Source organism: Aricia agestis, chromosome 22 (genome assembly GCF_905147365.1).
Source record: "Aricia agestis chromosome 22, ilAriAges1.1, whole genome shotgun sequence".
NCBI lineage: Eukaryota > Metazoa > Arthropoda > Insecta > Lepidoptera > Lycaenidae > Aricia > Aricia agestis.
This window is the reverse complement of record NC_056427.1, coordinates 5814117-5829132: the sequence shown is the minus strand read 5'-3', so window position 1 is coordinate 5829132 and position 15016 is coordinate 5814117. Positions and strand designations below refer to the sequence as shown.

At 37.4% G+C, this 15016-nt stretch overlaps 1 protein-coding gene across 2 annotated transcripts in view; it reads right to left on the bottom strand.

The window, feature by feature from the left end:
- Nucleotides 1–15016, bottom strand: part of LOC121738080 — an 89047-nt gene that overhangs the window by 22099 nt on the left and 51932 nt on the right. For both annotated transcript variants that reach the window (XM_042129914.1, XM_042129915.1), the window contains exon 2: nt 894–2129. In XM_042129914.1, coding sequence (XP_041985848.1) covers nt 894–2129 — 1236 coding nt within the window. The remainder of the gene's footprint in view (nt 1–893; nt 2130–15016) is intronic.

The window sequence follows — 15016 nt, the reverse complement described above, 5'->3', positions numbered from 1 at the left end:
GTCAAAATTTTCAAATTAAGAACCTTTGCTTTTAAGTCTCAAAGGTGTAAAAATAGCAAAATCGGCCAACTATATAAAAAGTCATGCATGATCATGTACATAAAAAATATTTATAAACGACTTCTTTCGTCGGTTGAAAATCCGTTGAACCGTTAAGTCTTTAGGCCTTGGCAAAAACTTGAACAATACAAAAACAAAAAAGCTAAAAACATAATCCTTCTTCAGCAGTCAAGGTTAAAACTGGATCAAAATTGTTAGACGCAAAAGTTTACAACACTGCAAAATAATTTCATGATTAACTGAGATGGCATGCCTCAAGGATTTTTTAACAAAGAACTATTGTGTAATCAGAATAATGAGGTACGAAATAATGCATTGTTAAGTCATAACTCATAATACTTGTTGAAAATAAGGCTTTGCAATTATTTGAATCAAAGTCTACTTTGTCCCCAAATTCTTTCTTGAAATCCTAATTTTAAATATATTATTTGTTCATAATGTTATTTGATTCCTTTAAAACATATTTCGATTTTCCATAGAACTTGGGACTCATTTAGATCTCCATTATTTTTACGGCGAAGTGCATAGACAATCATAATGTTTGTATTGAACTTGGCTCTTCTTTTTTACATTTATGTTTTTGGTGGGATTTTAAATAATACAGAATTTAGGTTTCAGAATTTAGCTATGAATTGATTTCGTATGCTTACTGCCGCACTTAATGACGAATATTAATTACTTAAGTGTATTAAATGAAGAGTCTGACAAATAATGGCTCATGTCAAATATTCATTTGATTGCAGTTAAATAATTAACATTCGTCTCTAAGAACGGTAGTTATATTTTTCCACATCTCTATGTTATTGTTCTACAAACTATAAAACCATACTTACTTGAGTTCTCACTTCTGTCTTCGCTCTTCAGGATACCATTAACAAAATTATTGCTATTCGCCGAAGTTATGTCAACATCACTGTGATCATCTAGACTTTCGATAGAAGCTAGATAGGCAGAATTGACTCCTTTATTCTGCACACCACTGCTAGAAGTTGAACTAGAAGATGCTATTGAGCTCATAGATAGAGGTCTAGTAACTTCTATAGCAGGATTCAGTCTAACTTCCTTCTCTTGAGAAAGTTTGAGATTCCCAGTTGATCCAACCGTTTCTGGGTATGGATTCTTAAGTAACTTTCTAGAATCTTGAGTGGTGATTTCTTTGCGTAGACTGTTTGATCTAGCTGCCGTTTTTGGGATTTTCGCTGGAGATGATTCTGGCGTTACTGGTTTTTCAGGCTTCTGTGGTGAATTGTCTTTAGATTGTAGTTTTGTGTCGAATTCTCTATCTGTTGCCATGGATAGCTCTATAGACTGATCTATGAATGGTAGAGACAACGATTCGAATGCTGTTTTACACGCAGTCGGCACGTCGTATATTGCTGGTCTGTTATTCGTAGGAACATCATACGTTGTTTGTTCCTCTTCTATTCTAAACTCTGGTATTATTTTCGCTGGAGAATCATCCACTTTTGTTACTGGTTCGTTTAATTTTGTCTCCTTTTCTTTAGCTGGAGATTCTGCTGCTTTGTAAGTGCTCGGATGATCATGTATCTCTACAGATGGTAGTATTTCTACGCCAGACTGCGATATCTTAGACGTCGCACCCACCAGAGGTATATTACACCGTCTGGTCGAAGATCTACCAACAGTCATTGTTTTCTTCTGGAATTTCAAAGTCGTGGCTCCACTGCTTGATATTATGCGTTTAACATTAGGTGACAGGTTATCAAATGTGTCTTGTTTTACTTTTTGAACGTCTTTCACTTCTTTATTACTTTCACTAACTTCTATAGCACCATTTTTATCACTTTTAGTTCGTATTGAGTACAGAGAACTTTTGTTGATTGTTGCGATGGGTAGTTTTATGCTGCCGGCAATTTTGGAGGGGTCTTTCGGTGGGCTAGCGAACACAACACTCTCTTTTTGTTCCAGCATGGTTTCTCTTACTGGAGGATCGTTTCTTGCATCTTTGGCTGTTTCCAAGCGGATTTCGTCTGGTTTCAGACTCTTGGCTGGTTCTAGAAGAGAGTCGTAGATCCCGATTAGCGTAGGTGTTAGATCTGTTGTGCTACCTGCAACAAAATAAATACAATTTAATAAAGTATAGATAACAGAATAAGAAATGTGGCTAATTTGCTTTCACTATTTAAACTTGTGTCATGGCTCATTTTCATTGGTCGTTAACTCGTTCGTTATACAGCATGCGGGTAGTCCCCGCAGCCGAGATAACGACCAATGAAAGTTACAAGTCGATACGTGTTCGTTACACCGCCTGCGGGGATTGCCCGCATGCTTTATACCGACCGTGAAATCGACCAATGAAATTCATCGGTCGATATACAGCTTGCGGGACACGAGTTGCCACGTTTCCGCTGTGTTTTCGACAGTTCCCAATGGCCGCCATACTACTGCAAATTAGATCTTGGAGATAATGCCTCATGAAATTGATTGTCTTTTTTCTGAAGTCGTGTTTCTATTTTATTTAATAAATCTTCAAATAAGTTATTAGATAATCTAAAAAAATTATCATGATCTTCTACTGTATCACACTCCAAATGCAATTGTAACTCCTTACACAATGTTTCTGACGCGCCATGCCTGTTTCTATTTTTCAGTAAAGTTCGCACCCAAAATCTTTTTCTCTTTTCCTTCAGTGACGCTAATAGTTTCTTCTTCGATAAATCACATACAGTCAAAATTGCTCCGCGTAACATCAATTGTTGTTCCATGGCAAGAACGTCTGTAACTGGCGACGAACACAGAGGTTCTCCCCAGCCCTGCGGGCCCTATCGACTAATGAAAACGGTTCCCCGAATGCGGGTCATGTGGCACGCGTTCCAGAAATCTCCCGCACCCCGCATGCGGGCCCTGTGGCATGCGTTTCAGAAATCTCCCGCATCCCGCATGCGGGGCCTATCGACCAATGAAAATAAGCCATCATGAAAACATAATGAACAAAAGACCAGTAACTAACAGAATATACTTTTATTCTAAAATCATACGATCCGGCTCGAAGGACCAACTTTTTACCGCCTTTAATTTTATCCACTACTAAATCAGATGATCATTTAAGGCTTAAGGAATGTTCATAAAGATTAAACATAGCATCTAGTATCATATCATCCATAAAGAAAACCAAAATCGTGACTAGTCATGATGTTTATCAGGATTATGTCACAGACAAAAAACCTTTTAGGTTATTACACGGATCGGGGACGGTGTTTACGGAAGTGACAGTTATTTGACGTTGACAGCTGTAATTAAGGTTGACAGATTGTACTTTTTACAAAAGGGTTAAAAAGCTTCGAATTCCAATCGAAATAATTGCCTTAATGAAGATGGATGTTTTTTACATCCCCACCATACATTATTATTGGTGTAAATGTGTGTTTGTGTGTAACCTCTTCACTCTTAAATAACTGAAACTATCTAGACGTCATTTGATATGTAGATACTTTGAGTCCCAGTAAAGGACATTGAAAGTTTTTATACAAATGTACAGTCGCGCACCTAGTACTCAATTAAGAGCAATAAATGACGCTAGCAACTACGTCGTTAATCGCGCAACCGTACATTTTTCCGCGACAAAAACTACCCTATGTTTTTCTCGTCTCTCATCGATCTCCATACGAAATTTCATCTAAATTGGTTCAGCGGTTTAGGCGTGAAAAGGTAACAGACAGACACATTTTCGCATTTATTAGTAAGTATATGGAGATATACACAGACGTTACCATCCGGTGTACTACATGAATACAATATTCATAGCTGCTTCGCTTGCACTCACGATTCGAAAAGACTAGATAAGTATAGAATATTTAACCTATCAACCCCCATAAGCTCACCGGTGAGCGGGACAGCAATAGAATAACAATAGATTTCCAAGATTCTGCGATCGAAGGATCCCCTGTACGTTTGTTACCACTTAGGCATTTTAGCTGGATGTCTGCACAAAGTTTCTGATAATTATTGTACCTACTTACCGTTAAATAATTTAAAGATTCTTTAATTTATGAATTATTCCTACCTAATGTTGCACTAACATTATTTTATAGCGCGGAACATTTCGATTGCAAAAACTATTGTATGTCCTTTCCTAGGACTCAAATTATATCCATTTCATCAATTTTTCATTTTCATCCCGACCAGTTCAATGGTTTAAGCGTGAAATTGTTACAGAAAGATAGCTATTCTTATATGAGTATGAATAAAACTTATCTAAATATATTATTAGAAAACAATTGCCCTTTATCTTCGACTCCTTTATCCTTAGGTCAACAAGTAACTGGTGCATCTAATTCTCGTCCTAGTGACCTAAGACCCCGCAATGGGCGTCTTCCGGTGTCATCCAAAAGACAGCTGTCATTGTTCTAATTGGTTTTAGGGTTCCGCAGACAAGAAAAGATTCTGCTAAAGTAAGATGGATTAATACAGGACAAGGAATCCTGGAGATTTGAGAAATAAATGTGAAAGTATGTCTGTTCGCTCTTTATGCGTAATCGCTGAAACGAGTTAATGAAATTTGGTTTTTAGATACTTTGAGTCCCAGGAAAGGACACCAGAATAAGAATAAGAATCATTTATTTGCAGAAAGTACCGTTGCAATAGATGTTACAATAATATTATACAGGGCTCTAGTCTAATTGAAAATTATATTTAAGTATTTATTTTAATTTTGTGAGGTTTTTTGACAGCAGTTCATGTATTCAATGGCGCATTTCATTTAAACGTCAAACAATAAAGCAATCAATAACACGATTAAACAGACTTTTATCAAGCCTCAGAAAGCGGCCATTATAATTGAAAAAAATTAAGACAGACTTTTTTTTTGGAAAATGAATACAACAACGGATCCCCTAGAATGTGTAACACAACACACTTGATAATTTTTAATTTAGTTGTGTCTGGACACTCAAAACAAAACAATTTGAATAATTAATTTTATCGCCAGACCTACAAAACGTGGGACTTTTATGTCGACGACCTAATTTTATTATGGCCATTATATTTTTAAAGTTTAAAAAATGTAAACATTATTACCTATTTACAATCCTTACAAATATTATAGATTCGATAGTTTGTCTGTCTGTCTATCAATTATCTTTTTTTCGCTGAAACCCCTGAACTGATTTTATAAATATTTCTATTCTATATAGAGTTTCTATATAGATTCTATATAGAGTCTATAAAGATACTTAGTATCCCATGAAAGGACATACGATTTTTTTTTGATGTAAATGTAGAGATCCGCCAATCGATTTCGGCATAAGTTGCGGCCACCATCGATGTAAATATTTTATTTGCGATAAAATCTTTATTGGAATATTAAATATGATTTTTATTAAATGAAATAAAAACTTGTTAAAAAGGGCAAGGTTGAGCTTAAGGGCTGCTTGACATACCTTTTCAAGGACGACTTGTTTCTTATTAATGGTTACTTTACATGAAATGACAGAATTTAGGTCGTAGGGCAGTAGGCCAAGATTGGGGATCTCCTGTCAATTTCTTATGGAACCGATATTCTACAGGCTGTAACAAAACTAAGTGATAATACTTTAGGGTGTGTACGTGTGCCTTGAAAACGTACACACCCTAAAGTATTATCACTTAGTTTTCACAGTGAACTGAAAGAGCATTTTTTTTAACAAACGGGACTCATACACCCCCTAAAGTATGTATTATCACTAATTAGTTTTGTTACACCCTGTAAAGACAATATTTTTATTTTACTAATAATATAAAAATTGTTGGTAATTATTGTTATAACTACAAGACACGGGACTTTGCAACTCCGTTGTGCCGAAGTTCGTGTACGGCGCAGAAACTCTACATTTTTCCGCCGCGAAAACTATTCTCGTTTATAAAATTATCCCCATCCCAAATTTCATCTCAATCGGTTCAGCCGCTTTGCGTGAATAGGTACCACTTACTTTTTAATTTTTTTTTAAATTTTTTTATGAAATAAGGGGGCAAACTAGTAAACGGGTCATCTGATGGAAAGCAACTTCCGTCGCCCATGGACACTCGCAGCATCAGAAGAGCACCTGTTGCCGGCCTTTTAAGAGGGAATAGGGTAATAGGGGAGGGATGGGAAGGGAAGGGAATACGGGAGGGTAGGGAGTTGAATAGGGTAGGGGATTGGGCCTCCGGTAAACTCACTCACTCGGCGAAACACAGCGCAAGCGCTGTTTCACGCCGGTTTTCTGTGAGAACGTGGTATTTCTCCATTCGTGCCGAAGCATGGCTCTCCCACGTGTAATTTGCGAAATTCAATGCGACATTTATAGTATGGACAAAACTTTGTTTGTTTGTGTGACAAAGACCAAGTCTGACTCAAGTTGGCATGTGGTCTTGAAATAGCAAAGCTAGTGACGAACGCGCGCCTAAAATGGCGAACTATTTAAATTATGTAAGGCATACGTAATATTATTTAACATAATGTAATGGTAAGATGCATTCGATAATGACTACTTAGAGAGCATAGACAAAGGATTTGACATAAGGAGCATAGATAAAGGATTTGACATAAGGCATCCCAAGCGCCATGACACCTAGCGATAAGTACAATCCATACCTACTAATATTAATTATAATTGCGATAGTGTCTGTCTGTTACCTAATAACTCCCAAACCGCTGAACGAATTTGCTAAAGGCATAGAGGTACTTTGTCTTTTGAGTCCCGGGAAAGGATATAATATTATGAATTATGATACTTTTTATCCCGAAGAAATGTACGGTTCCCGCGCGATAAACAAATTTTGGCGCAACGGAGTTGCTGGCATCAACTAGTCTCATAAATTATGGACATCTGACTTCGCTATCGAAACGAGCGAAAGCATTTTGACCAAGTATTCTGCTAGCTTATTCGTGCTGAAGCATTCTTCTACGTCTCACATTAACATTGATTCTAAATATAATAAAAGATGCAAAACAATTCTTAGAATAGAATAATTGTAATAAAAACCGATAGTTTGATAAATATTTTTGTTGAAACAAACGTATTATATCCTTCGTTGTGTAATGTTTATATTATTTTGTTCAATGAAAATGCTTACGCATACTCGTATAGCTATGCAAATTAATAATCCTGCAAGTACCTATTAATGGTATTCTTTGCATTAAAGTTTGAATAAAAAAAACAACCTGTCAAACGGGAAGCAAAAACACCCGCGTTTTGTTCACATGTTTGTGTTCTATTTTCAAAAGTTAAATAAGGAAAACTCTACATGACCACAATAGACATAACTACCAGTAGTTCGACTGCAAAGACAGGTTTCAATATCTGTCAAGTCGGCATACTCTATCATTCTGTCCAGTCTGACATGACGATAATATTACTAATGTATTTATTTACTTATACCAGTTACCCTCTAACTAATAAATTTACGTAATAGTTATGTTACAAACTATTCAAGGACCTAACTTGAATAGTAAACGCTGTCTCCATCCGTCATGTAAATTCTCCAATATGCTAGACAAAGACCAGAAGCTCCTAGTCTATATTTTATTCACTGTATGAATATTTTTAATAGTAAAAGTATAGTCAGTCAAGAAAGTGAAGAAATTAAAAAGTTGCAACATCGTAGTGTCATCCCTTTTTTCTTAGATTGATTTGAATGGGATGACACTACGATGTTGCCACTTTTTAATTTCTTAACTTTCTTGACAGACGTCCTTGATGTCCTTGTCTGTCACGCGACTCTTCTAACGAGTCGAACAAAGAGAAATAACAGACGAACATAATATTATAACCTCCTCCTTTTTGGAAGTCGGTTAAAAAAGTGACCAAACTATATTATCGTCGCGTCTGCAATTCTGTATTCTCAATCTGGACTTTTTATGGCGATTAGATGAGAATAAGTTTCATAAAATCGATTTTAACTGATTGCATTCGTTCCAGGGAAAGTGACAGTTATCGGGTGACAGATTAAAAGGCGCGAAACTGCAGTCTGTGGTTAGTGTTACTCTATGGTTACTGTCATTCGATTACGGTGAAAATTGCTTACGGTTTCCCTTGTTATTGTAGAACGGTTTCTGATTTAGGAATCCGTACTAATATAATAAATGCGAAAGTCTGTCTGTCTTCACGCCCAAACCGCTGAACCAATTTTGCTGTTTGGTATGAAGATACTTTGAGTCCCGAAAAAGGACATAAGTAGGACGTTTTATTTCGGAATACAATAGTGTATGGTTGGACTGGGTAGGCTTTTTGCAGCGGTAACCGACATCCACGCGGGCGGAGCCGCCGGCGACCGCCAGTCTATAATACACGGGACCGAAACACACCCTTTTTTTTTAAGAACGGGAAATGCTCCTACGCATTCCGCTGGGGACGGGGAAATCCAGCCGCGGATATGTGGGGCTCTCTGCGATCGGCAAGGTGGTAAATTGACCGTGGAGCTGCGCAGCTCTACCCACTAAACCCGTCCGTGCCTTCTCCCCCGCTTGGCGCTGAGCCGCTGGACCCGCCTGAGGCGAAAATTGCAGCGGCCCAGAAAGAATTACCACTATGTTTTGTTACACCTTGTATAAGGGACACATACAGAGTGTAACAAAACTAAGTGATAAAACACGTCGTCGTGACTCGGGTATGAGTTCTGTTATGATATCATTTCCACGGTTATCCTATTCAAGGTGAAAAGCTGAGCATGCGGTCTCACGCTTGTGCAATATTTCATAGAATCATCATTTTTCGTTTCCTTTCTTTCATTTTGTAATAAATTAATCAGAGTAGCTTTGAACCTCGGCGCGACAACACATATTTGTGTAATTTCAATTTAAATAAATTTTCAGCTGTAAAAAATATTTTTTTTTAAAAACTTCCCCCTGACCCACTCCGTAATAGTGGTGTCAGAAGTGGGATGCTCGAGAAACCGCCACGATTTCGGCAATCTCAAAAACGGCGCGAGTGTAATTTTGTGCGGAACTAAAATTTTCGGTGGAAAAACTCAAAGTTGGTGATTGTGATCACGACAGTAAGCCTCAGATCGGACTGACTGAGCCTGCTGATCATTCTGTGCGTTTTCTCGTCGCGATTCGTGGACATCTTTGGCTCTAAGTGTTAAGAGCAAGCCAGTTCCAAAACCCGGGCGTATTCCGTCGGGCTCGCTGTGCTGCCGCTGGCGTTTTATCACGCCGTTCGCGCTGTGCCGTTGTTCCTGTGCCGCTGTCGCTGCTGCCGTCGTGCCGGTTGGGCCGTAACTTCTCCGTGGGCGCTACTTGGTGGTGCCACGCAGCTGCTAGCTGCCTCCTGGTCTTCTCGAGCTGCTCGTCATCCGTGGGTCTGGGACGTCGCCGCGCCGCCGAAACATCGATGGACACTACTCTCCTTCTCGCAGCAGTACTGTGAGTCGTACATATTATTTTTTGTATATTGTGTGCAACAATCCTCTAATTCCTTCCTGAAAATCTCATAAAATTTCCTCAGATATTTAATTATTTTAAATGAATTATAATACATCGTAAAACGTAATTAAAAATCGTTGCGTATAATTTTAATTAAATTCCTATTTAATCTTTAATCGCGTATCTAATAATATACTCAAAGAAATTTTTATTTGTCATTGTGCTTAGTGTCGATTTCCCTAAGTATAATAAACGATAAAATGTCTGTAAAATCAGATAAATCGGAAACTAAGGTAGAAGCCGTAACAATGGAACAATATCCTATCAAAATTTTATGTGATTTTATTAATAATTATAATGGAGAACGTGATACATTAACAGCATTTCTGACAAATTGTAAAAATGCCCTAGAATTAGCATCCCCTAGCCAGCGAAATTTGCTCCTTAAATATATACTTTCTAAATTGGGTGGTAAGGCTCAAATTGCTTGTGCGAATAAAGTTTTCGAGGATTTCGATAGTTTAATGAATTTTCTTCAACAAAATTTTGGAGAGAAAAAACATCATAATCATCTTTTGTTAGAATTACAGTCATGCAAACAGTCCTCAGATGAATCTGTAGCTCAATATGCATTACGCATTGAAACTTGTCTCACTTCCTTACAATCAGAAATAATTAATTCCAATTGTTCAAAAAGTGAAATTCCGGGGCGTATCGCCATGACGGAAGATCTAGCTTTATTTTCATTTTGCATAGGGCTTCGGCCTTTACTCAGTAGCGCTGTCCGGAATAGAGAGCCTAAAACTCTCAACAATGCCGTAAATATTGCTATCGAGGAAGAAAAGATACAGAATCATATTTCTAAAATAAATTCAATTAAATTATGTTCGTCGTGTAACCGATCAGGACACGCAGAAAAGGACTGTCCGCGTAAAATCAAAATAAGACCATTTTTATCTCGAAATCCTACGACTTCCACTATGTCACAAAATCAAAATGTTTCTAAAGTTATAATTTGCCGGTATTGTAAGAAACCGGGGCACGACATTTCGCAATGCTTTAGACGAAAACAGAATTCTCAGGGTCCTTCCCGTGATAACAATATTCCCAGCCAGCATCATGTTACTGCTGAGTCGCCGCCCACCGCTAGTTACGAACGCGATGAAAATTGTGAACAATGCGAGGTAGATTCGTTCGAAACAGAAAATTTAAACTAAATAATCTGGTATCATCATCGTGCCGCCGATCACCCGATAATAAGATAGGCACAAACATTATGAATATTTCCTGTAATAATTCTAGTGACGACTCTCAGCCTACTCTTTCTAGAGTCTCTAATTCGCTGAGCCGCGTTCGACCGATATCTTCGAGATGTCCACTGTCGACTCGGACGGTCTCCTGTCACGTTAATAAAAGCAGTAATAACTGCCCGCATCGTAATGATGTTATTAAAAACCCTCAGCCAACTCCCTCTGGAGTCACTGATTCGCTGAGCCGTATTCGACCGATACCTTCGGGATCTCCTTTGTCGAAACGGACGGTTTCTTGTCAAACTCAACCTACTCCGCCGAGAGTCACTAATTCGTTAAGTCCTATTAAAAATAAAACTACTTCTTGTAAGAGTTCATGTAAAAGTGTTCATGTGCAGACGGATACTCCTTCAAATAATAAAAATGAAAATGCTATTTCTAATACGGAGAATACTCCTATTTATGAGGTAAATTCCAATGCAAAAGTATCCTTGCCTCATGTATTTTTAAAAACTAATTACTCCCAAAAGCCTCTTTGTTTTTTGTTAGACACGGGCGCCTGCGTAAGTATCTTACGTCTATCAAATTTAGAACGTAAACCTATTTTATCAGCCGAAAAAATTAAATTAAAGGGTCTTAGCGACACTGACTCATATTATGAAACATTAGGGTCAATGAATATTGATTTTAATTATAAAGATATCGATTTTTCTTTTAAATTTCATGTAGTAAGTGACAAAATTCAATTTAAATATGACGGTATTTTAGGTAGCGACTTTTTCAAGACGCTACAAGCCGATATTAAATATTCTAGTAATTATCTATTTATTCTGGGTAGACGCATACCTATTCATTATAATTTATTGGCTTATAACATCCCCGCTAGATCTGAAGCCGTCATAGAATGCGGTATAAAGAATGACCCGTCTGAAATAAAAGGTTTACGCGAAGCTCTCGTTTTAGATCATGTCTATAGTGCAGGCGTATACATAGCTAATTGTATAGTAAATATTAAACCAAACAATCGAGTAAATGTTACAGTCCTTAATACTACTGAATCCGATATTACTATTCAGGATTACCGTGTACGGTTATCGTTTATCGATAATGAGGCTATTGAAAAAAATAAATTCCAAAATATTCACGAAATTAATAATCTCAATATTTCCTCTTTTGAGAGATCTCAACGCGTGATCGATTTAATACGCACTAATCATTTAAATTGCGAGGAAACAAAATTATTATTAGAATGTTGTTCAGATTATTCAGATATATTTTATCTAGAAGGAGACCCGCTCTCATGCACTAATGGTATTGAACACTCTATTAATACAGGGAATGCAGCCCCTATTCACGCTAAGTCGTATCGTTTTCCCGAGTGTCATAAGGCCGAAGTAGGAAAACAAATTAAAAGTATGTTGGACCAGAATATTATCCGACCATCTAATTCTCCTTGGAGCGCCCCTGTGTGGATTGTGCCCAAGAAAAAGGACGCTTCGGGGGCGCAAAAGTGGCGCTTGGTAATTGATTACCGGAAGCTTAATGATGTCACTGTCACTGAGATATATCCTTTACCTTTAATCAATGATATACTAGATCAATTAGGACATTCCAAATTTTTCACCACCCTTGACCTTGTAAGTGGCTTTCACCAAATAGGCCTAAATGGAGAAGATTCGCAAAAATCAGCATTTACCGTAATCACTAACGGAGACTACTCAGGACACTACGAATTTAATCGTATGCCTTTTGGGCTAAAAAATGCGCCCGCGACGTTTCAAAAACTTATGAATTTGGTCTTATCTGGCCTGCAAGGTCTTCATTGCTTCGTATATTTGGATGACTGTATAATTTATAGTCATGATTTAAAATCCCATATGGAAAAATTAAAACTAGTCTTTGACAGATTCCGTAAATTCAATTTAAAATTGCAGCCAGATAAGTGCGAGTTCTTACGTCGCGAGGTAGCATATCTAGGTCATATTATCACTGAAAAAGGCGTATCTCCAAATCCAGACAAGGTCAAGGCAGTCACTAGCTTCCCTACTCCTAAGAATCCGAAGGACATTAAGTCATTTTTAGGGCTGGTCGGATATTACAGACGATTCATTGAAAATTTTTCAAAATTAACAAAACCTCTCACTTCCCTTCTTCGAAAAGATGCTGCATTCCACTGGTCCAATGAGCAAGAGCAAACATTTAATATATTAAAAGCTAAATTAACTTCTGCTCCGCTCCTACAATATCCTGACTTTAGTCAGCCCTTCATCCTTACTACCGACGCTTCAAATTATGCGGTCGGAGCGATATTATCGCAAGGTCCTATAGGTAAAGACAGACCTATCGCGTACGCATCTAGGACCCTTAATAGAGCAGAGGGCAACTACTCGACAACCGAAAAAGAACTATTAGCTATCCTATTTGGCGTCAAAAATTTCCGTCCTTATTTATACGGTCACAGATTTAAAATAGTCACAGACCATAAACCGTTAGTGTGGCTATTCAATGTCAAAGATCCGGGGTCACGTCTTATTCGCTGGCGCTTAAAACTAGAAGAATATGATTACGAAATAGTTCATAAGCAAGGCAAACTTAATTGCAATGCCGATGCATTATCGCGCTTCCCAGTAAATATATCAGATAACGTTAGCTCGGAACCAGAGCCTCAGCCGCACGCGCCGGTCCGTAACCCGACACAGCCGCCAACCTGTGAGGCGTCCGTCTGCGAGACTTACGATAGATTTTTACAAATTAGTAGAGACCCTAGCCATTGTAATGATACGGTAATTGTTGAGCATAATGAATCTCTTTTAAAAGCCAAATGTAAATTGATAGCATACCCGACCTCCATAGATTTGGATGAGTCAGTGCCCTATTGTTCTGAAATTATAGAATTATCCACAAGCGAACCAAATATAAGAGATATAGAGAGAGAATTATATACTTATTATAATACTTCTAATGATAAGCACTTATTTACTCATCTTTTTACTCGTGTTCATCACTATGATGAAATGTCTTATAAAGAAATATTTAATTTACTCATTGCCTATCGCGATATGATAAAATATTGGTATATGGAAGAGAAGGAGTTCGCTATATCGGATTTTTCTGATCCTTTTAATAAATTGTCCTATACAAAAATTTATAATATATTAGCTTTTATTTTTCATAAAACGGGTATAAAAATAAATATATATAAAAATTCTATTCTTTTCCCTACTCCGGAAGAAGTAAAACAAATTCTCAAAGATCATCATGACTCTCCATCCGCGGGTCACCCTGGTATAGCGCGTATGTTTGAGAGAATTAAATCCATGTATTGGTGGAAAACTATGCGTCAAGATGTAGAGGATTACGTTAAAAATTGCAGATCGTGTCAGATTAATAAGCCTCTTCGTCAGACTAATCGCGCTCCTATGATTATAACGAGTACAGCGACCAGGCCTATAGAGAAAGTATACCTAGATATAGTAGGTCCCCTTCCGGAGACGTATGAATTTAAATACAAGTTTATTTTAACGTTACAGGATGATTTAACAAAATATTCTCAAGCTTACCCGTTACAGACCTGTTCGGCGGAAGAAACTGCCAAGAAATTAATTCATTTTATATCTCACGTAGGTATTCCCAAATTTATAGTAACGGATCAAGGTACAAATTTTAGCTCTGAAGTTTTACGTCAATTAAGTATATTATTCGGGATAAAGCATATATTTGCTTCCCCTCATCATCCGCAAACTTGTGGAGCTCTGGAAAGAAGTCATTCGACGCTTAAAGAATATTTACGTCCATTTGTCAATGAAAATGCTAATACTTGGGACTTATATATAAATACTGCAATGTTCTCGTATAATTCTAATACTCATACCACCACAGGCTTTCCGCCGTTTGAATTGCTATTCGGTTTTAAACCTTATATTCCTAAATCTATAGATACGTTAGAAAATAATACTTACACTGATTACATACGAGCGGTTAATCATCGGTTATACTATAGCAGGCAGAAGGCTCTTCAAAACATCGAATCCTCTAAAGAAAAGTCTAAGAAATACTATGATAGTCACTCTAAACCGGTGACGTATAATGTCGGTGACATGGTTTATGTAAAATGTCATCACAAGCAAAACAAGGCATTATCACCCATATGGAAAGGTCCATTTAAGATTGTTAAAATGAATGGTAATCATTCAGTTACACTACTCATGAATAGGAAACATGTACGTCATCATTATGACGAAATCAAACTAGCTTCTGATATTACGTGACACGTCATAATATCTCTTTACAGGTACTGCATAGTCCCGGTGACTCACTGTATGTATGTCACGCCCATACATGACAGTCCAGGGCTTTACTTTGA